Here is a 20,806-nt window from a genome sequence, read left to right as displayed (position 1 = left end):
TGCCACATTTGTTATGGCTCCAAAGAGAACTGTCAAACTTTGTTGTTTTTTTAAAAGAATGTACGGTACCTATTGCCTCTCCACCCACCTATAGTGGACTCTCAATATATGCCAGATCTCTCAGCCCTTTTGCACCACAGTGTTGCATTTATCTATAGTTGGCCAACCATCATTGTTCAGTGGGGCGGCCACATTCCTAGACGGGGCATTTTGCGGGGAGGTGCCTACAGAGCATCTTGTGACGCCAATAGAGTTGTGACAGCTTGTAACCGATGCCTCTCATATTGTCTTTAGGAGCAAGCATCCCACGCTAAGACTCTCTCCGTGCTGCAGGGGGAACGCACTAGAACAATCAGTGGAGCTTACGGAAGAGTTCTCTGGGGAGCCTTTCCAGTCAGGGAGAGATTATAGAGCTGATATAGCCAACCTCCCTCCCCTTTCCTAACCATGGGGATTACAGCGCTTTAATAATCAACAGACATTATTAACCCATGGAAGGGCTGGCTGGGCCCCCCTCCAGCCCCTGTTGTTTTGGTGACTGAAGCTAATCGTCCTGGAATTAGCATTCTCAAGCAATTATTCTGTATCATGTATAAATTTCGTCTACAAAATCAAAGGCGGAAAGGGTAAAATGATCCCGTTTTGTCGTTATGAGCTAGGTGGATCAATGGTACATATACTGTAGAAAGCTGACCATTGGTCCATCTGGCAATGGTCTAGCAGCAGCACTCCATGGTTTTCTGACTGGATCCCACCCCCAGTCTACTTGGGAGAGGCCAGGAATTGAACCCAGGACTTTCTTCAGGAAAAAGTGATGCTCTACCACTTTGCTATGACCCTTCCCTGAATAGAATCGTTAGAGTTGGAAGGGACCTTGAGGATCATGTAGTCCAACTCTCTGCAAATATGCAATTGTACTGTACGGGGATTGAACCTGCCTCGGTACAAGGGAACTTCCTTGTGCTTCTACATCAGGGAAAGGCTAGCCAGTCAGAAGCATTCTCATCTGGACCAGTTGAAGAGTATTGGTTTGCTTCCACCTTCTGCAGAGATATTCGAACCTTTCAGCTTACTAAAGGACTCTCCTAAACTGTGACTCTCATCTGGGAATGAGGATAGGAACCTCTTGGAGTAGTTTTTAGTCTTTTGGACTAAAACTTCCCATCAACCCCAGCTAGCACAGCCACGGTGTAGCTCAAAACATCTGAAGGACACCATTACAGAATGAAAATCCCCTTGAAGGTAAAAGAGACAAGTGGCCACCACCAAAAGGTCTGTCAGCACTTGCAGGGGATGGAGGAATTGGAAAATGGGCCTCTTTTAAGATCTTAAAGAGGCAAGTTGATGTGAAAGTAGCACTGGCATTTTGAATTCTGCTAAGGAACAGACCTAAGGGACACAGGTGGCGCTGTGGGTTAAACCACAGAGTCTAGGACTTGCCGATCAGAAGGTCGGTGGTTCAAATCCCCGCGACGGGGTGAGCTCCCGTTGCTCAGTCCCTGCTCCTGCCAACCTAGCAGTTCAAAAGCACGTCAAAGTGCAAGTAGATAAATAGGTACCACTCCGGCGGGAAGGTAAACAGCGTTTCTGTGCGCTGCTCTGGTTCACCAGAAGCAGCTTAGTCATGCTGGCCACATGACCTGGAAGCTGTACGCCAGCTCCCTCAGCCAATAAAGCGAGATGAGCGCTGCAACCCCAGTGTCGTCCGTGACTGGACCTAATCATCAAGGGTCCCTTTACCTTTAAGGAACAGACCAGGTGAAGCTTTTGAAACAATGGTCAGGAAAGGTTGTGTTACTGGTCCCCCCCCCCTCCTTCTCTGTGTGCTTAAAGTGCTACCTTTTAACATTGCCAATTGCTGTGTGGATTTGTTTTGACTTACTGTAATTCTATAAGTTTTAAACTGCCCTGGATGTGTTTTTTTTACCTCAGAGCAGTATAGATCTGTTTTAAACCACAGAACCACTCTCCTGTCTAGTCAGAAAAAAGGCATTCATAGCTGCTGCACGAATGGCTTTTGCTGACCAGTAGCACACAACCACCATGTATCAAATGACTTCCTAGCATTCTTCCTGTACATAATATTGTTCCTTACTTCTGGCCCAGGGAGCAAACGCCTCACCGTGTGTCCTGAGAAATCACTGAGTCAGCACTTTGTAACTGGAATGCTCTCTATTCTACGGCTTCATCTGTAGCAAAAGAGAAGACCTGGCTCTGAACTGTGGTAGACTCCACTGAAGCTTCACACACTTGAATCAGGGTTAGCAGGAACCTGCAGTGATACTTCGGAGAAGATTGGAACACACACACACTAGCAATTTTATAAAACTCGCACCTATATGGCCTGCAGTAATTTATTTTCTAAAACATCCAAGCTGTTAAAAGTATCCTACAAATTGTCCCTTTCCCCTCCCCTTTTTTAAAGGTGCCAATGAGAATTGCTTGGTTGGTGCTTTTATTTTATATTTTCAGTCATTTATTAGCCATGCATAGCACAGAATTAGCCATTTGGTCACCGGAGCAGAAGAACATGTTGATGCTTTCAGCAACTCACAAGTGGCCTCTTGGCAAATTTGCTTTATGGTCTAACCTACTGTGCACTCTTTGCAACTGTACGAACTTACCTGCCAGTTCTGCCAATTAGGCAGCCTTTTGGAATTGCCAGTTGCTCTGATTCAATGGTAAAACACAGGTTTCCCCGGGGAAGGTGTGGGACACACACACACACGGAAAACCCAGACCTGCTTCCTAGAAATGCAGCACAAAAGGAAGTGTGGAAGAACCTGAGTTTCTTATAATAATAATAATTTATTATTACGGTCAGAGACCAGCTTGAGCCTGATTTTCCTGGGTAACAGCTGCTCTTGAGCTCAATGCACGACATTTTACAGCCCACAGGGTTCTCTTTGAACAAATTTGTTGTTGTTATTATTAAAGAAAGAAAGCTGGTCAAGTTCTACAGAAGCTGCTGGTTCTTCTCGGTACAGCAGCAAACAGGTTCTCAGCTGCAACAAAGGAGCAGCAGTGTAAAAGATTCAATAGCCACTGCGGCTCTCAAGAAACCCACTGCTTTTAAAACAGTTGGCGATCCCGCAAATGCAAATCCGCCTCTGGACAAAACAACTCCATGCCCCCCAGTGAGTACATGAAAAAAATAGGTGGCACGGGATTGGGTGGGTAAGACAGCCCCCCCCCCGGGTGCATTTCCTTGCCAAGGCTTTTCCTAAAGGCCACCATAACGATATGGCTTCGGCCTGAAATGCATGGCTGTTGCAACAGCAAAACTGTGCATGCCTTCCCCCAGGAGAGGAAAAAGTGTTGCAAAACAAGCTTCTTAGGAAGGGCAGGATATAAACTGAAATAAGAATGGTGGTGCCGATTGTGATTGCTGGGCTTGGAGATTGGTATAGATTCCAACCCACTCCCAGAAACATCCCCACTCTCCATCTCCACCCTGACCTGCACAAATGGTCATCGTGAATACGGAAGTTGAACCAAGAAAGATTCTGCTGGAGGGTTGGGTGGTGGCATTATTGTACTGGAGTTCATCCTGTTGACATAAACCAGCTCGAGAGAGGCTGGAAGGCCAGGAGGGGTTGGCCGCTCACATGCTGTCCTGAGCTTTCCCACAAGGCTCTGGAACTTTACAAAGATTTAAACATAAAATAAGCACACGCACACACAAATTCAAGGTGACTTTTTTCCTTCTGGTAAACAGGGTTCTTTTTTTTTTCTTCTTCTCTTGCATTTTTCATAACAAACAATCAAGGAAAACAAGAACAAAACACATCCGTAGAGGAGGAATAATTTCCATAACATACACAACAGACAGAGGAGAAAGAGAGCTATAATTAGAAAACATTCCAGAAAATGAAACAGTTTATATATAAACTGTTAATTAAGCATTATCATAAAAAAAAACCCTGATTGGCTCCATCTCCAGGAATGAGAGTTGAAGACAGGATATTATTTCCTGGCTGCTTTCAGTTGCTGTATTAGACCAGAAGATTCCCCCCTCTCAGCCAAAACAAGACCCACACCACCCCCCACAGGATTCCAGTCAGAGCAGTTTCCAAGGGTTCCGTCTTACCATCAGAAAGCTTTGAAATACATACAGGAAGTGGTGCAACAAGTTCATGGGTCTTGCCCCATAGATAATTTTACCATTGATTGCTTTAACGAAAATTCTTTTTAAAAATAAAAATAAAAATGGAGTGTCAGGGACAGACATTCCAGTCAAAGGAAAACGGTTCCTTGTGAAGAGGAGAGGACGTGTGCTCACAACCCCCACCCAATGGCTGTTGGAAGTCAAAATTAGGTTTTTAAGCACTCAAATTTAATGAAAGGCTCAAGTCAGCTTCCAATAGGGTATCTCTGCGATGAGAACCTACATGGGGCTATTGGTTTTAGGTGGCTGGTTTCAGATACCACTTTGAATTTAGGAAGGGCTAAGCACCACAAGTTTTTCTCCTCAATCCCCAACCCTGGCAACCTCAAAAACCTTATTGTGAACATGTGTTTCCCACAAAAAATCCAATTGAATTGGGGGGGTGGGGGTGGGGAGAGAACAAAAGATCAACATGTTTCTCCTCAGAACTAACGGGCCAAAGTACGCTCTCCCTCCACCCCCTCCATTGGCTCAATATGGACACCACATTAGTTTCAGGCTCACAGAAACCCTCACCACAAACTCACATGGAACTTACTCAGCTATTTATAGACAGTGTATAAAAGTGTCTCGTCATTCTCTTTTTTAAAAAATAGAATTGCTTCTCCAGAATTGTGCAGGAGTAGTCATGATGCCATTTTGTTTTTCTTCAGATTACAGAGGACAGTGTAAGATCCTGCCCCTGTTCCCCTGGCAAAGAGAGGGGAAGAGGGGAGTGGGTAGGTGGGTGGGGGGAATAAACCCCTCCTCCGGGGGGGGGGAATGGAGGGGCAGGAGAAAAAGCTGGCCAGGTTGGCTGGGCCTTGCCCCTGCACCACCTCCTCCCGGCTTGCGGGATGGGATACTTCACAGGTTGCTGAAGAGTTCGTTTTTCTTGCTCCAGTCCATCTGCGGCGCCCTTTTGCTGGTGCGTTTTTGGTGAGCTCGCTCCTTGGCCACGGCCAGCGGGATGTCCAAGTCAAGAACTGGGTCAGATACGGAGCTGTGCTTCTCTCCCTTCTCTTGAGAGTTGAGCTGCAAGGGTGACTGGGCCGCAAAGAGAAAAAGCAAGAATAAGTTGGCCAAGAGGAATCGCTGCGGACCCCACCTAAGCCTCCATGTACAACTCAAGGTCAAGGCACTCGAGGTTTTTTCCACACAAGTTTCTTGTTTCCTACTACTATTGCTAACAGGGTTGTTGTTGTTGTTGTTAAATTAAGAGCATTAGATTGGATCAGGCCCATCAAGGCTCAGAATCCTGTTCTCACAATGGCCAACCCAATGCCTCTGTGAAGGCCACAAGCAAGACCTAAATGCAACAGCCACCCTCCCGGTTTGTGCTTCCTAGAAACAGGCATTCAGACGCACGTTGCCTGCCAACAGTGGAGGCACAACGTATTTAATATAATGACAATTAAATTGATGGTGATCACATTATCAATGCTGTGCGTTCTAGCCATCCCAACTGCACCTCCCCCTGTCTCCACTCCTCCCCCCCCCCACACCCAAGTCAGAAAGGAGTATCATGCCACAACTAGTTAAAAGCTAGAGTAAGGAGGAGGAGGTGGATACAAAAGGCGTGCCTTGAAATAAGTAGGTCCAATAATTTACACTTGGTTGCCTGGCAGAATTAAAAGTGGACCAGCCATGCATATTCTGCTCCAGTCACCAATGAGGAAATGTTGTCCAATGATGTGGATTTCCACACACACACCCCGGCTCTCTCACTTGACCTAGATCTAGTAAAAGTTCCAGAAAACCTCTAACCCGCTGCTCCGGTTAAGGGCCTGCAGGTGTCCTTCCAAGTGCTCAATGAAACATGTAGTTCGCAAAAGTCACAGGATATATAAGCCCAATGTAGATGGTTGCGTGGAGTGTTATGTTCAGTGTCACACAAGAATTCTCAGGGAGAGAAGGCCACAGAACTGTTCCTGAGAAGGGACTGATGTAATTCAGTGTCGATCATTTGTTCTGTATTAAATTATGTTCATTATGTTGCAATTAAAGCTTGTGTTTTCACAGGCTGTTGGGCTAGATAGGGCAAGAACTGGATGTACACCCAACAAAGGTGATTAGAAAAGTTCTGCTGGAGGCCTTACCTTCTCCTCTGATCCTTCCCACACATGTTACCTGAGCACTGCTTGGCTAGAGAAGACTCCCCTGTCCCACATTCTATGCTGCACAACAGACAGAGCAACCCAACACAAGCTCCTAACAGAAACCAATGGGATTTGCATTTAACTCTGCAGTTTGGTATGCCTCAATCTCATTGAAATTACTAAATGGAACTTGGTGTGTGTGTGTGTGTGTGTGTGTGTGTGTGTGTGTGTTGTGTTGCGTATGCAAAACTTTTGACTGGACCTACTTTGATTCCTACAAATGCTGAGGACAGTGTTTAGTTTCTTGTTTTCTCCTTTTACCCCTTTGCTTGAAGACCGCCCTTCACCAAATTGCCCCATATTAAAACCCTAACATTAAAAACCACAGGCCTCACACAGTAACAGAACTAACAGAGGAGTGATGAAGCGGGCGGTTGTTGACAGAGAGCCCTCCTACACAAACCCGACACTTGAGGCTGCAACATTGCACAACAGCAAACAAGGAAAGGTGTCTCCGGACCCATTAACATGAACAGGGTTCATTTTGCAGGATCAGTCCCTGCTCCTCCTTCCTTTCCCTCCCCTCTCCATACACTGGCCTCATGTATACTGCAATGGCATTGTCTCCAGCTGCCATATCCAGGGCACTTTTCTAAGAGACCGGCAGCACAGCCTGGCTTGCAACACAGGCCCTTGTGCATAACTCTATTGACCCACCAGCCTTTTGTGTGTTCATACGAAGCCTAGTTTGCCTGGAATTAGCAGTAGTAGGTCCCTCCCTTTGGTTCCTTGCAAATGGCCAGCAGGACATCTGTTTCTATAAAGGAAGCCATCCGAATTCAACATCTTTGACCAGAAATGTGTCTGTTTTTTTTAACTGAGAGGCTGACATTTCTTCCAATTAAACCCCTGTGTTGCAAACAAATATCAGTAGCATCCAAAGGCAACACGATGACCAAATGCAACAATGCGATGTCAATATAAACTCTTTATATAATCTATACAGAACATTGAACAATATGAAGTAAATGAAATATGCACTCTCTGCAAAACCAAATAAACAGAAATCTTCTAAATCTCTGAAGGTATAAAGAGTTTATATTGACATCACATTGTTGCATTTGGTCATCGTGTTGCCTTTGGATAATACTGACATTTCTTCCAGGCAGCCAGTATCACAATTGCTTCAGGGTCAAATTATACGTTATTCCAACTTTAGAAAAAACGCTTAATGGTGTCACATTGAGGGTAATATCCAATGTTAATCATACTCAGAGGAGAATCATGGAGGGGTGGTGGTAATCATTGAATGGACTTATAAGGACACTTTTTTCAATGGGCCAACTTTGGGGTAGTGAACCCAGCATCTCCAGGTGACATTACACCTGTGAAGGCTTCCAGTTGTGCCCCAGACTCTGAGCTTTCATTCTTTATTTTAGTAAAGTTTACTTTACTTAAAAGCTTCTAGCCTTCCTAAAAAATAAAGTTATGGGGTGAAATGTGCAGGCACTTTCTAAGCGATTTCTGTGAAATGAATGTGAATGTGCGTGTGGCCACCTTGGATATTTTTCCTGGTATTGAGGAATGCTCTCCGTTATTAGAGAGCAACAGAAAGAGAAGCCACCCAGGGCCCCAAGCTTATACGATCCTCCTTATCTGGATCAGGGCCCTGCCCGTTTCCTCCCCTGAATTGCTCTCCCTGGCAGCTGTTTGGCATCTTTGGAGCAAGCAGCAAATGCATGAGGGTCCTCATTTGGGGCCCTGCATAGCCTTTCCCCTTCAAAATAATAAGTGGCAGCATTAAGTATGCTTTAGGGAAAAAAGTACGAACAAAATATGCTGTTTTGTCCTTAAACAGATTTGATACAGAGCGCCTGGATTATAATTCAGCCATTTAATTAAAAACTGGACATGGTTCCAGTCAGGGACGCTAAACATTCATTACTTGCTTTGTAGAAATTGAGGCATCTGCTCATTTGAAAATGGGAACACTGAAGACCAGGGCAAATTGCTGTTGTTGCCAGGCAAACTAGATTTTTACAGCACAAAATGACTGGCCCCACAGGGGAGCAGAAAGAATGGTAAAGCTCTGAAAGTTTTCAAATGGTTCTCTAATGCACAAACTGGAACTTCTCTAATCATTTCTGCTGGCCTTTGGCAAAGGAAAACTCTGTAGAGAATCTGGACTCTTAACTACATTGTGAGCAGGACTCAAGTATAAACCATACCTTTAAGATTTCTGTATTGAAACTGGATTTAAAGGGCTGTGTTGCCCTCGGATGCACTTAAAAGCACACACAGCCTTTTTGCAGTTTGGAAAGCGATGGGGAAATGCACCGAAAAGTGTGGGATGAACAAATGAATAATGAGGAATCCATGGAAACACCCTGCAGCAAAATCAGGATGAATGCTCAATGAACAGAGGGGGCTCTATGCCTGTACCACATGTTTAGGACTCCCCATTTCTGGGCTTTCCTCCCTTTGTGCCCAGGCTGCTTTCATACCTCATTGTGAGGTTCGTTCAGAATCGGAGAAGGAGACACCGGCTCAGGGCTTGAAGGACTTTCCAAGACAGGCTCAGGCTGGTCATCTCTGATAATCTCCTACAACAGGGAAGAGAAATTAGAAATAAAAAAGGGGGGCAATCGCTATATAAATAACATGCTGCATTTATTTATTTTGTAAATCAACCAAAGTAGAACTCACTGCATCACTTCCCTGAATTTCCCCCCATTCTAGCCAGTTCCACACATTTTTGTGCAGAAGAAAACATTCCTCCTCCTCCCACCCCCTTTGGCATGATTTAGGGAATGCTGCCATCATCAGCTGCATACGACTGCTTCACAGCTCAGGCCTCTGGGACAGTCTCCTAGACCGCCTCTCAAACATACCCAGAGCTGATGGGTACATCACAACCGGCCCTCCCTCCCTCCCTCTAATGCACCAGTTGCATATTTCAGGGCATTGAGAAGGGGCAGTGGGAGCAGCTCTGGTTTTAGGGAAGAAGCTCCAAAGCCACACGACAGGATTCTCCAGAGGGTCACAACTGTCAGGAGAACCCAACAAAAGAAGCCTAGGAAGACTCTTCCTAAAACTGGGGAGAACCCAATGTTCTCAAAATGGCCTCTTCTCCTCAGTGACCAGAGACCAGGACCTACAAGTGCTGATTTATCCCAGCCTGCCCCTTCCTTGGAGGGAACCAGAGAAATAAGGAGTATGAGGAAACCCACTTCTAAGCACATAATCTGTTGACAGACCGCAGGCTGATAAGCCTGCTCTGGGCATCCTCCAGCCTCTTTATCCCTGAGAAGGATTAAATGCCAGCTGTGTTCTTTCTCTAACAAGAGGGGGGTGGAGTATAAGGAAGAAACCACAGCTAACTACTTCCTATTCATTGTCAGAGGCAGTGTGCCTCTGAACAGCTGCTGCTGCTGGGAAGGGCTCCCCCATAGGTATCTAGTTGACCACGGAGAGAACAGACTGAAGGGGTAGGTCAGGGTCAGCAACCTAAGGCCCATGGGCCACAAGCAGCCCACGGGGGTCGTTTAACCAGCCCACGAGCCGCCCCTGAACCCAGCCACCCACTCAGTGAGTCCCCATGTGCTGTGCTAAACCGGTGCTACGTGGGGACTCACTTCCATGGCCCAGAAATTGCGTCTGCGCAGACGCAGACACCGGAAATCACGGGCACGCAGGCTCATGCATGCGTGTGATCCAGCCCCCAGAGTGATCTCTGTTGGAGTGAACTGGTCCAGGCAACGTAAACCTTGCTGACCCCTGGGCTAGGTGAATGGGCCTTTAGTCTGATCCAGCAAGGCTCTTATAATGTTTTCCATATCTTTTCAGATATCAGCTACTTTACATCATTACAATGCAATTTAGTGTATTTGTTTCCACCAGAGTTGGTCATCTGTCCTGCCTTTTTTCTCAGAAGAGCAGCGGCTTTCTGGACATTCCATGTGAGATTTATTCATTTTTTTAAAAAAGGACAAGAGGCACATGGACTTAAACTGAAAGGAAAGCTGCACACTTCTGGCCGCTTTTGAAGCTATACTGATAAAGGCAGCGGCATTTGCACTACTTGGGGACAGAGCAGAATATCATACACTTCTCTGTCAATGCAAGAATATAAAAAAGGAATCCGGCCCTTTGCAGCAACATAAAAGAGTTTATGTTTTGCTCCAAGTCGGGTAGCATCTTAAGACGGCCTTTATCACCTCCATTAAGCAACAGTGTAAGCAATTGCACCATCACTCTCGTGAGCAAATTTTCAGTGACAACATCACAGCTAACTTATCTGCATGCAAAATATGGGGTGTGGGCTCTTCCACATCCCACTTTCTGAGATGTCTCAGTGACAATATAGCGCTATCTTGAGACACCCATGTTCATAAAGTGGCAAATAAAAAGGGGCACCCCTTGCATGAAACCAGCTCCAAAGGAAAAGACCCATGGGCAGATAGCGATCTGGAGAATGTCTACTGAAGAAGAAGAAAAGTCACGAAGGTGTGGCTAGGAATCCATCTTTTGAGATGCAACTGAAGCCTCTGCAAAAGCAGTAGTTAGGTACTGAGGGTTGAAATCTTCTTGAGAAAATGGGTGCATGCTCACCTGTGGCAAACTGACAGGCTGCATGCAAGCCAGCAAACAGAGAGCTATCTACAGCCAACGAATGGTGCCAATGACCCCCCAGTAGGGAAAGCTGATTAGCAGCTGATGCTGAGTCGGCCTGCGCTGGAAGAGCAGGTTTCCTTTCATGTTTATGCCAAGCAAAGACGAGATGACAAGATATAAGTTATGACAGCCGCGTAGGAAAGTGGTTTTGCATGAAGAACATCTGGAGATATCAGATGAAACTGGTTTAAATGTTGAGCAAGGGAGCTTAAAGCCAGATGAGCCAGGCTGAGAAGTGACTGAAGGCAGCATGGAAGCAGATAGGTCCTTCTTATTCCCAGGCTGAGAAAATTCTCTGCATTCAGTTGGCAGAACTGCTGCTTGACATCCCCGTTCAATGGCTCTGGTCAAATGCAACACTAAACCTTGATTCTCAAACTGTTAAGCACTTCTACCTGCCTCACATTCTCCCCACTCCAAGTGTTTCCATTTTAGTCTAACCACATTTTAGGGTATTATCCAAACCCTAAACTGCAGTTAAGATTAACCATGGTTATGGAAAGCAAAGCCAGCTTCATGAACCATGGTTTGAAGCTGGTTTATTCTCACTAACCATAGTTAGATGAACCATGGTTTGCCCTGGTTTGAATGATAGCAAGCTGCAGTTAAATCAAAAATAGAAGCAAGAGTTTCTGAGCGCCTCTTCAAGGCTATGGTGGAAGAGAGGGCACCATAAGAGCCAGGGCAGGCGGTGGTAGGCTAGCTTTGTACTTGTAAGACTAAATTGTGGTTCAGCAGCATATGCAAACCAGCCTGGTTTCAGCAAGATGCTACATTCAAATGAGGATTCCGATAATTTTTGCATCACCCCAGCAGACAGGCATGCAGGACCTAAGACTCACGCTGGGAGAAAGGTTGCAATGGGCAGGGAAGAAAGGTTGTCCACAGTACAGGAAGCCAGATACACTTGTGCTTCAGAGCGCTTTATACTTGCAAGTTTGCACCAAAAAACATGTTTAAACAATTAACACCCTCCTGCACCCCATAGAAGCGGGATTTATTTATTTACGATGCAATGCAGTCAGGCTGCTTCTTCCCAACTGCCGTTCAGACCTACCGGGTAGACAAGTTGCATGACATCTCTCTATCCGGTTTAAGCTTTAGTCTGGGAACATCCTTACTTGGCCCCCTTAATGTATATTTGAAATCCCTGCCTCCTGCTCTCCCGTCTTTTGAGGTTCCTAATGAGGCTTCCTCTTCACTCTGGGTTTAATTAGGTTTTGTTTTTTCAAAGCAGACTGGAAGTAACACGGCCCCCACTGCGAGAGATTCCACCCACAGGGTGAAGAATGGGCCATTCTGTTCTGTGACGAGAGGCAGGCCCTGGAAATTGAGCGACGTGCCTGCAAGGGCTTTGCCCTCCCCTCCTCCACTGAGAGGTCAAGCTCTGCTTGGCGGCATCAAGGCAGGCTGCAAGGCACTCCTAGCAGCATCAGGGAGGAATGGCTTATACTTCCGCTACGGAAGGCAGCTAAGGGCCTGAAGCAGCTCTTACTGCACGTACAGTAGGTCTCATGCACAGTGTCCACCAGCGATGGACAGAAGGCAGATTAGGATTAGGAAGCCACCTCGTAATGTTGGCCCATCCTGCTTAGTACTGTCCACCCCAACAGTCAGCACCTCTCCAGGGTTTCAGGAAGGAATCGTTGATGGCCCTACCTGGACATGAACCTGGGAACTTTTGCATTCAAAAGCATGTGCTCTACAACTGAGCTATGAGCCGTAAAAGGGGGACTTGCAGGAAATGAACAAAGGGTTTCTAGCTTCCAGCTGTTTTAAAAGAAGGAGCAGCTGAAAAGCTCCCCCCCACCCCACCCCCAGGTTAAAAGGTAAAGGTACCCCTGACCATTAGGTCCAGTCGCGGACGACTCTGGGGTTGAACGCTCATCTTGCTCTATAGGCTGAGGGAGCCGGCGTACAGCTTCCGGGTCATGTGGCCAGCATGACTAAGCCGCTTCTGGCGAACCAGAGCAGCGCACGGAAATGCCGTTTACCTTCCCGCCGGAGCGGTACCTATTTATCTACTTGTACTTTGATGTGCTTTCAAACTGCTAGGTTGGCAGGAGCCGGGACCAAACAACAGGAGCTCGCAGGGATTCGAACCGCCAACCTAGGCTCCTGCAAGCCCTAGGCTCAGTAGTTTACACCACATAGCCACTCGCATCCCTATCCCCAGGTTAGATTGCTGGAAAATAATGCTTTGGCGGAGCAGGGGGTGGGGAGAGAAACCAGGCCTGTGCAAAAGGCCCTATAGGCTTGATTCTGGTGCTGATTGCAAAACGCCCCGGCTGAGACAAGAGGCATCTTGTTTCTCGCATCTTAGCATAAAAACCTTATCCTGAAAGGAGAGCCTGCTACCCTGGAGTCTGTGCAACACCCCCGGTGTACAAGCATTGAGAAGCTGCATCCAGTTTGCAGCTTCTTAGCCCACGCAGGCCCAGTGGGCCGAATAGATGCCAGGAAAATCTGTATACACAGTTTTGGTGCTTCTTCCCTTACACGTGCACGCCCAGCAAACCTGTACTGTTGAAAGGGGCCTTCACACAACATAAGAGACCATCAATGAACCATGCACTTGGCATAACCTTTACCTTCTCCACATCACCATTGGCAACTGGTTCTGGCAAAGGACCTGGAGGGGAACAAAAAAAAACAAAGATATGCAGGTTAGTGACTTTTTTTCTTTCTTTTTAGTTTTTTATTTATACTTTTCAAATTTATAGATTTCATTAGTTTTACAATCAATTTAACATTTCAAAATTTGACTCCCTTCCCTCTTTCTGCAGTTCCTTAATTTTTAAATATCTTCTGCATATCCAAGTTCATTTAACTTGCTCATTTAATTATCTACTACACACACACACACACACACACACACACACACACACACACACTCTTATAAAACTGCAGGTTATTACAATAATCCTGCTAATGTTTTCATCTGTTTACAATTTATCTGTAAATATTCAATAAACCATTTCCATTCTTTTATAAAAGGTCTGTTATCTTGATTTCTTATTGTTCTGGTAAGTTTTGCCATTTCTGCATATTCCATAAGTTTTTTTGTATCCATTCTTCCTTTACTGGGACTTCTGCTTCTTTCTACTTTTGGGCAAATAACGTTCTTGCTGCTGTAGTAGCATACATGAATAAATTTCTATACGATTTAGGTAGTTCTGCCCCTATAATTCCTAAAAGAAAAGCTTCTGGTAGCGACGTTTGTTTCTTTTAATTGGATTTCTATAACCCAAAAGGGTGGGCTTTGCTAGCTGGCCTGACCCCTTGTCTTGACTGCCAGCAGCCAGGGAGATAAGCTAGGCAGCCGCTACTGTTGTCTGCCAGTTCTGTCACAGCAGCCCAGCCCCAAGAAGGACCCTTGTTATTCACAGCTGTGGTAGCCCATTTCCCCCATGGCAACTTCCTGTCCGGTCACTGTATGGGTGGGGTATGAACACCCAAACCACACGGTCATGTGGCTGGTTTGGCAGCCGAGTGGGAAAAGCAAACACAATTGCTCCTACCCACAGAGTTATTATCTACTTTTCTTTTTTTAACTTGGCTTCCCTCCAAAGAGCCCAGTCCGCAGTATCAGCTCTATCATATCCTCACAACAGCCCTTTGTGGTAGGGCTAGACCAAGAGAGAGAGGGATGTGTGAAGGAGTTACTGGCCCAAGGTAGACCGGTGAGCTTGATAGGTAAGTGGAATTTGAACTTTTGATCTCCCCAGTCCTGGTCCGAGCAGTCCTAGTCCACTAGATCACACCAATTCTCAGCGGTACTCATGGCAGCTATGTGGAACTGCTCCACAGGGAAGCTGTTTCCACACGGCTGCGGAAAAAAACCACCCTGCTTGCTCCAGTTTGTTTATAGGAGCCCAGTTTCCGACTGATCGCTGTGTCTTTGCTTGGGGTGGAGCAAAGCAGATGGGCGCATTGCAAGGGGAGGAGGTGCAAGAAGACATGTACACTGGTACCTCGGGTTACAGACGCTTCAGGTTACATATGCTTCAGGTTACAGACTCCGCTAACCCTGAAATAGTACCTCGGGTTAAGAACTTTGCTTCAGGATGAGAACACAAATCATGCTCCGGTGGCGCAGCGAGAGGCCCCATTAGCTAAAGTGGTGCTTCAGGTTAAGAACAGTTTCAGGTTAGGAATGGACCTCCAGAACGAATTAAGTACTTAACCTGAGGTACCACTGTACACCCAAAGTTCTGGGTTCAATCCTTGTCGACTTCTGGTGGAGCTGGAGCCAGGGAAAGGAGCCAAACAGCAGCTATAGAACTGCTCTGCTTAGCTGCTAATGCAGTTGCGAAGTGGGGAAAAAACTGATTGCAAGTCACCAGGTTCAATTCTCAGCTCAGCTAGTGTGCTTTGAAAACCACCACCAAACCCTTCTGTAAGGGACACACATACACAAGCTAACCTTGCCTTGGAGCAGTTTACATGTGCTAGAAACTCTAGGGTCTTTGCGGTCATACACCTCTATCACCAAGACCCTGGCAATTAACTGCTCCTGCCAAACCTTTTTCCTGCAATAATTCCCATTATTCATTATCCCATTATTGCCTTTGTGTTATAACAACGGTCCACGTGATGCAAGCCCTGAATAACCTTGTGTACCTGCTGCTACTGTTAATATTGATTAACTAATATTGTACCTGCTCTTCTGCTCTGCTTAAAACTCAGATTTCCTCAAGCTGGTGCCCGCCCTTCTACAAATATGATAAAACACTGGGCTTCAAAAGAACTGAAAACGAAAAGTTTTCCTGGGGCTCATAATCTACGTGCCACATTTAAAAGTTTAAGTTCATGGTGAAAATACAGACAGTATAGTCAGGGTGCTGTGTATGACAAAAACAGGGATTTTATTATGGCCAGGGTGGTGTTTTTGCAGAGCACACAAGGCTAGAAACTCAGAACTGAAGTAAGATGACTAAAGAGCTGTTTTAAAAGCAGAACAAGCCCATTCTGAACTGTAGTCGTACCATGGAAGTCAAACGGAGTCTGTTCGACTTTCAAAATGTTCAGAAACCAAAGTGTGGCTTCTGATTGGATGCAGGAAGCTCCTGCAGCCAATCAGAAACTGTGGAAGCCCCATCGGACGTTCAGGTTCTAAAGAACGTTCGCAAACTGGAACAATCACTTCTGGGTTTGCAGCGTTTGGGAGCCAAAGCATCCGAGTTCCAAGGCATTCAGGATCCAAGGCACAACTGTATAGAGTTGGAAGGGTCCCAATGCAAGAATCACAGCTAAAGAATCCCTGACAGATGTCCATCCAACTTCTGCTTAAAAACCTCCAAGGAAGGAGAGTCCACCACCTTCCAAGGGAGTCCATTTCAATGTTGAACAGCTCTTGCCGTCAGAGAGTTCATGTCAGATTCACAGAGCAGAGGGAACTCTTTGTCCTTTTGACCTCCCCATCTCCTTCACTCCATCCTAGATTCTCTGCTATTCCGAGGAGCCATTGACAAATATATGTGTGCACCTGCTGAAGCACTAACTATAGCACCAACAATAGGCTATTTTGGTGAGAAATATGGGAGGTTAATAGGATTAATTAAGAGATTCCAGAGAGCTTCCTCCCCGCTTCCTTGTTGCACGGCTCCCGGGAGACCTCGCAAATTAATCACTCAAGCAGCACTCAGACCCACCCACCCATCCCCACAGGGGTTCCCGCAGCAGGTCCTGTTGTTGCATAACGAATGCTCGGCTGGTAACACACTGCAAGAAGGAAGGTCACGTCTGGGCCTTTGGCAAGCTCTTGCAAACAAGTCCATTTCACAGCTGAGCATGCAAGTGCTTTCCATCAGGTGGAAACCCATGCAGCACAGAGGTCAGGCTTGGATCCAATGGAGCATATAACGGGCAGAGCCCAGTTCATAGGCATACACAGTGCCTTGCAAACATTCTCCAGGCTGGATTCTCAGCACAGAGCGAGACAATTGGTCAGTCTAAATTAGCATTATCTGCACTAATGGACTGTGGCTTTCCAGAATTTCAGACAAGGCAGTATTTCCCAGCCTTATCTGGGGATGTCAGAAATTGAACCGGAGATCTTTTGCATGCAAACCAAGCTGTACCTTTTCCCAAAAGCACACCATGCTTTCCAGGGATAATGCTTAGAAAGACCCCATCTATACAACTGCTCAGTTTTTGGTAGTTACGCAAACAAAGAATTCTAAGGTCACCGTTGCAAACCTATGCATCTCTAGCCTCTTGAAGACCTGCAAACAGGTTACAGGTAAAGGTAAAGGGACCCCTGACCATTAGCTCCAGTCGTGACCAACTCTGGGGTTGCGGCACTCATCTCGCTTTATTGGCCGAGGGAGTCGGCGTACAGTTTCCAGGTCATGTGGCCAGCATGACTAAGCCGCTTCTGGCGAACCAGAGTAGCGCAAGGAAACGCTGTTTACCGTCCCGCCGGAGCGGTACCCATTTATCTACTTGCACTTTGAGGTGCTTTTGAACTGCTAGGTTGGCAGGAGCAGGGAGCTCATCCCGTCGCGGGGATTCAAACCGCCAACCTTCTGGTCGGCAAGCCCTAGGCTCTGTGGTTTAACCCACAGCGCCACCCGTGTCCCTCATCTCTAGCCTCTTGAAGACCTGCAAACAGGTTAGAGGGTTTTATATGTGTGAGTGTGTGTGTGTGTGTGTGTGTGTGTGCGCGCGCGCGCACAGTGCCTTTGCATGCCTTCTCTGCACAAAAAATCAGTGGCCTTTCTTAGCAGAGGTCGTGCAGTTTCAGAACCGGATTCATAGAACTATGGAACTGCAGAGTTGGAAGGGACCCTGGAATGCAGGAATCTCAACTAAAGTATCAATGACATGTGGCCACCCGCCCCTCTGTTGAAAAACCTCAATTTCGCTATCCAAAACAACAATGAGCAGCCCTGATTAGATCACACCAATCCTTAGGACTATTCCTGCCAGAATGGGTGCCTCACCTTTCAGATGTGCTTCAGAAGGGATGACATTGCACTTCTTGAAAAACTCGTCAGCTAAGCTATCCACCACTAGCAGCTCAGTCTCATCTCCACCAGATCTTATGGCCGAAACGACGTCAGAGTGTTGCTTGCCTTCCATGCACACCCCGTTCACCTGCAAGGAATGCAATGCGTTTCTGAGATTAGATAAAGCAGCAGGTGGTCTGGTGGGTGGAAAGAAAAGCTGTCACCTTAGACCAGGAGTGGGCAACCTTCTTGACATTGAAGGCCATGTGCATCGTAGGTGGGCTGTCTGGGGAAGCCTGGGACATGCGCTGGACTTGTGGTTAACAGGGTCACACACTTACACCCATGACAAATGGGGGGGGGGGAGGAGAGAAAGAACATGCTTGGGGGTTACAGCTTCCCATGCACCACCCTACCCATCACAAACCATGCTCCCCCCCAGTGCACCAGAGATATGGAGAGACAACTTGAAGGTCCTTCAAGAGTGAGCCTACCCACGTGTGTTTCAGGAGAACTTGCCCATCATTTTATGGAAGAGCCCCCATAGGCTCTCAAGGGACTCACCCAGAAGACATTTTTTGAGCATGCATCCCAATTTGCTTGCTCAAAGCTTACACGGAGGTTAGACTATATCTGGTCTTCATTGACTATTTCTTCAGATTTGTTTGTGGGGAGGTTATACAACAGCAAGTGTTCACCCCGATTTGGTTGCGGGGTGTTTGTACGTCTTCCCGTTACGTTCATTCTAAACTTTTTACTTGCCTTCATTTTCCTAACTGCAAAAAGGTTTTTCTCTCTCTCTCTCTTTTAAAAAAGTGAATTCCTTGCACTAAGGCGACAGAGGACTTTAACCCACTTTCACTGCTCAAGCCTAATTTTCCAGGATGGGCTTGAATTGCTCCCGCAAAACACTGACGGTCTGGAGGCACAATCTGAGAACTGCAAATACCAAAAGTACAACCCAGTCACGCCTGGCTTTGCCAGGGTGTGTGGGTTGCAGGACCACACTGTGCATTCCAGGATGGAGACAAACTCCTTCAGTGTTTAAAAACCTTTTGATAAGGACTATCAAACCAGAAAGTATGCAAACCCCTCCATGATCAAAGGGGTGCCACTAGAACAATTGAGCTTCCTGAGCACTTTGAGTAGCATACGAATCAGGAACGAAGGCGGGACCATTGATATTTGGGGCTTGGGAGAAGCTCAGCACTGGCCTGTATTAACTCTCTACCATTATCCCCATCACCAGAAGGTTCAACAAAGACAGAAATGTGGCTACAGGAGTCTGCTGCAGATTATTTTATCATTCAAAACCACAAGGCCTGAAGTTCCTATGCGATTCGAAACGTTGTATTCCAAACATTTTGACCTAGAGCATGAAGCCAACCAGAGCCACATCCTGGTTTGTTATCATTGGAGACCAGTACATTGCCATGACACAGCAGGTAGGTCGAGGGGGTGGCTGGGTTGCAGCAGCAGCAGCAGCAACAACAGGAACAAAATAGATTTGCACAGAGACCAGAATACCAATTCCATGTCCACTGTGTGCAATCCTCCTTCTTGCATACTGGAACAAGGGATGTGTTGAAAGAGCAAGCTACAGTCAAGCAATGTAACTGAGATCATAGAATTGTAGTGTTGGAAGGGAACCCGAGAGTCACATGGTCCAACCCCCTGGCAAATAGACATTATGTTATGGCGACTGCAACCTAGATTTATAAGACACCTAGCATATATATATATATGAGTTTCTAACGCTGGTTCGTGCCCTGTCAAGAAGAAGCAGTTGTTCTCCATCCTCCATGTTCATGAAGGTACCAGCCCAGGTCTCCTCCAGAGTGATGAAGCAACCCACCAATGCTCTCCCCACCATACCTGAAAGGTGGAAGCAGGTCGCACAACCAAGGCACCCATGCGCTTGGGCCTCATTGTGTCCGGCCTCCACTGTCAGAGCCAGCAAGCCTCTGAATACCAGATCCTAGGAATCACCAGTAGGGAGAGGGGCTGCTGCACTTAGGTCCTGCTTGCAGGCCTTCCCATAGGCAATTGGTTAGCCAATGTGAGAACAGGATGCTAGACTTGTTGGTTCCCGGTTGGCCTGACCCTGTGGTGCTCTTCTTATGAGCATCAAGTCTCACACTTTTGGTTTTCTGGTGAGCAGAACAGGAGGGTTCCCACTTTTAAAGAATTAACTGGGGTAGCAACGGATAAGACGGGAGGGGAGAACAGCCCGTCACCAATCAACAGATGGTGGGGCTGACCACATGGATATTTACTAGCCAAAACACCGTCCACACAAACTTCTGGTGTAACGTGCAATGCTGGCTTCACCCGTGGACACAGCAAAGGGGCTAGGGAGGAAGCAAGATGGGCATTTAGAGCAGCAACCGGTTTGTCAGAGGGAAGAAGAATCTTCTACAAACAACACACAGACAACAGCTTTCCAGGCAGCCTCCCTGTCAGTTTGTACACAACGTCACGTGCCTGGTGTGCAGGCCTGTCATCTAGCCTGTGTACATCTCTGGCCACACAAACCTGGCAGCTTTGCTTGTGCAATCCTGTGCTAATCGCTTCAGGGAAATCTGATTTTAATGAGGTTTTGCTGGCTTCTCTGCTAATCCCTGAACGGCTCCGGCATGAAAGATCTGGCTGTAATTGGTGCCAGGGCAACTAATACATTTGTCTTCCTCTAGTTCAGCAGTTCACAAGCCTTTTAGTGAAACGACCCAATGATGGAACTCTTATTTGTATTCAAGGCGCACCGTCTCACAACTTGATCCAAAAAACCCCACCCAAACCCTTTTCCGCCAATAGATTCTCAGCCCACTGCACTGCTTGCAATATCTCTCCTTTGCTCCTTAAAAAAAGGGCCTGTCGGTTTGGATTTGAGCCAAAACGACCAATATCCAAATACTAACAATACCGAAAGAGAC

At 46.6% G+C, this 20,806-nt stretch overlaps 1 protein-coding gene across 1 annotated transcript in view; it reads right to left on the bottom strand.

Moving 5' to 3' along the window:
* Nucleotides 1-3,686: 3,686 nt before the first annotated feature.
* Nucleotides 3,687-20,806, bottom strand: part of NHERF1 (NHERF family PDZ scaffold protein 1) — a 56,046-nt gene continuing 38,926 nt past the window's right edge. The window contains exons 3-6 of the mRNA XM_081899842.1: nucleotides 17,868-18,021; nucleotides 13,512-13,552; nucleotides 8,751-8,849; nucleotides 3,687-5,194 (exon numbers count right to left, since the gene is read on the bottom strand). Coding sequence (XP_081755968.1) covers nucleotides 5,015-5,194; nucleotides 8,751-8,849; nucleotides 13,512-13,552; nucleotides 17,868-18,021 — 474 coding nt within the window. The 3' untranslated portion in view covers nucleotides 3,687-5,014. The remainder of the gene's footprint in view (nucleotides 5,195-8,750; nucleotides 8,850-13,511; nucleotides 13,553-17,867; nucleotides 18,022-20,806) is intronic.

Source organism: Podarcis melisellensis (assembly GCF_964234715.1).
Source record: "Podarcis melisellensis genome assembly, chromosome: 2".
NCBI lineage: Eukaryota > Metazoa > Chordata > Lepidosauria > Squamata > Lacertidae > Podarcis > Podarcis melisellensis.
The sequence above is the reverse complement of the archived record's forward strand: the minus strand, read 5'-3'. Positions and strand labels throughout refer to the sequence as shown.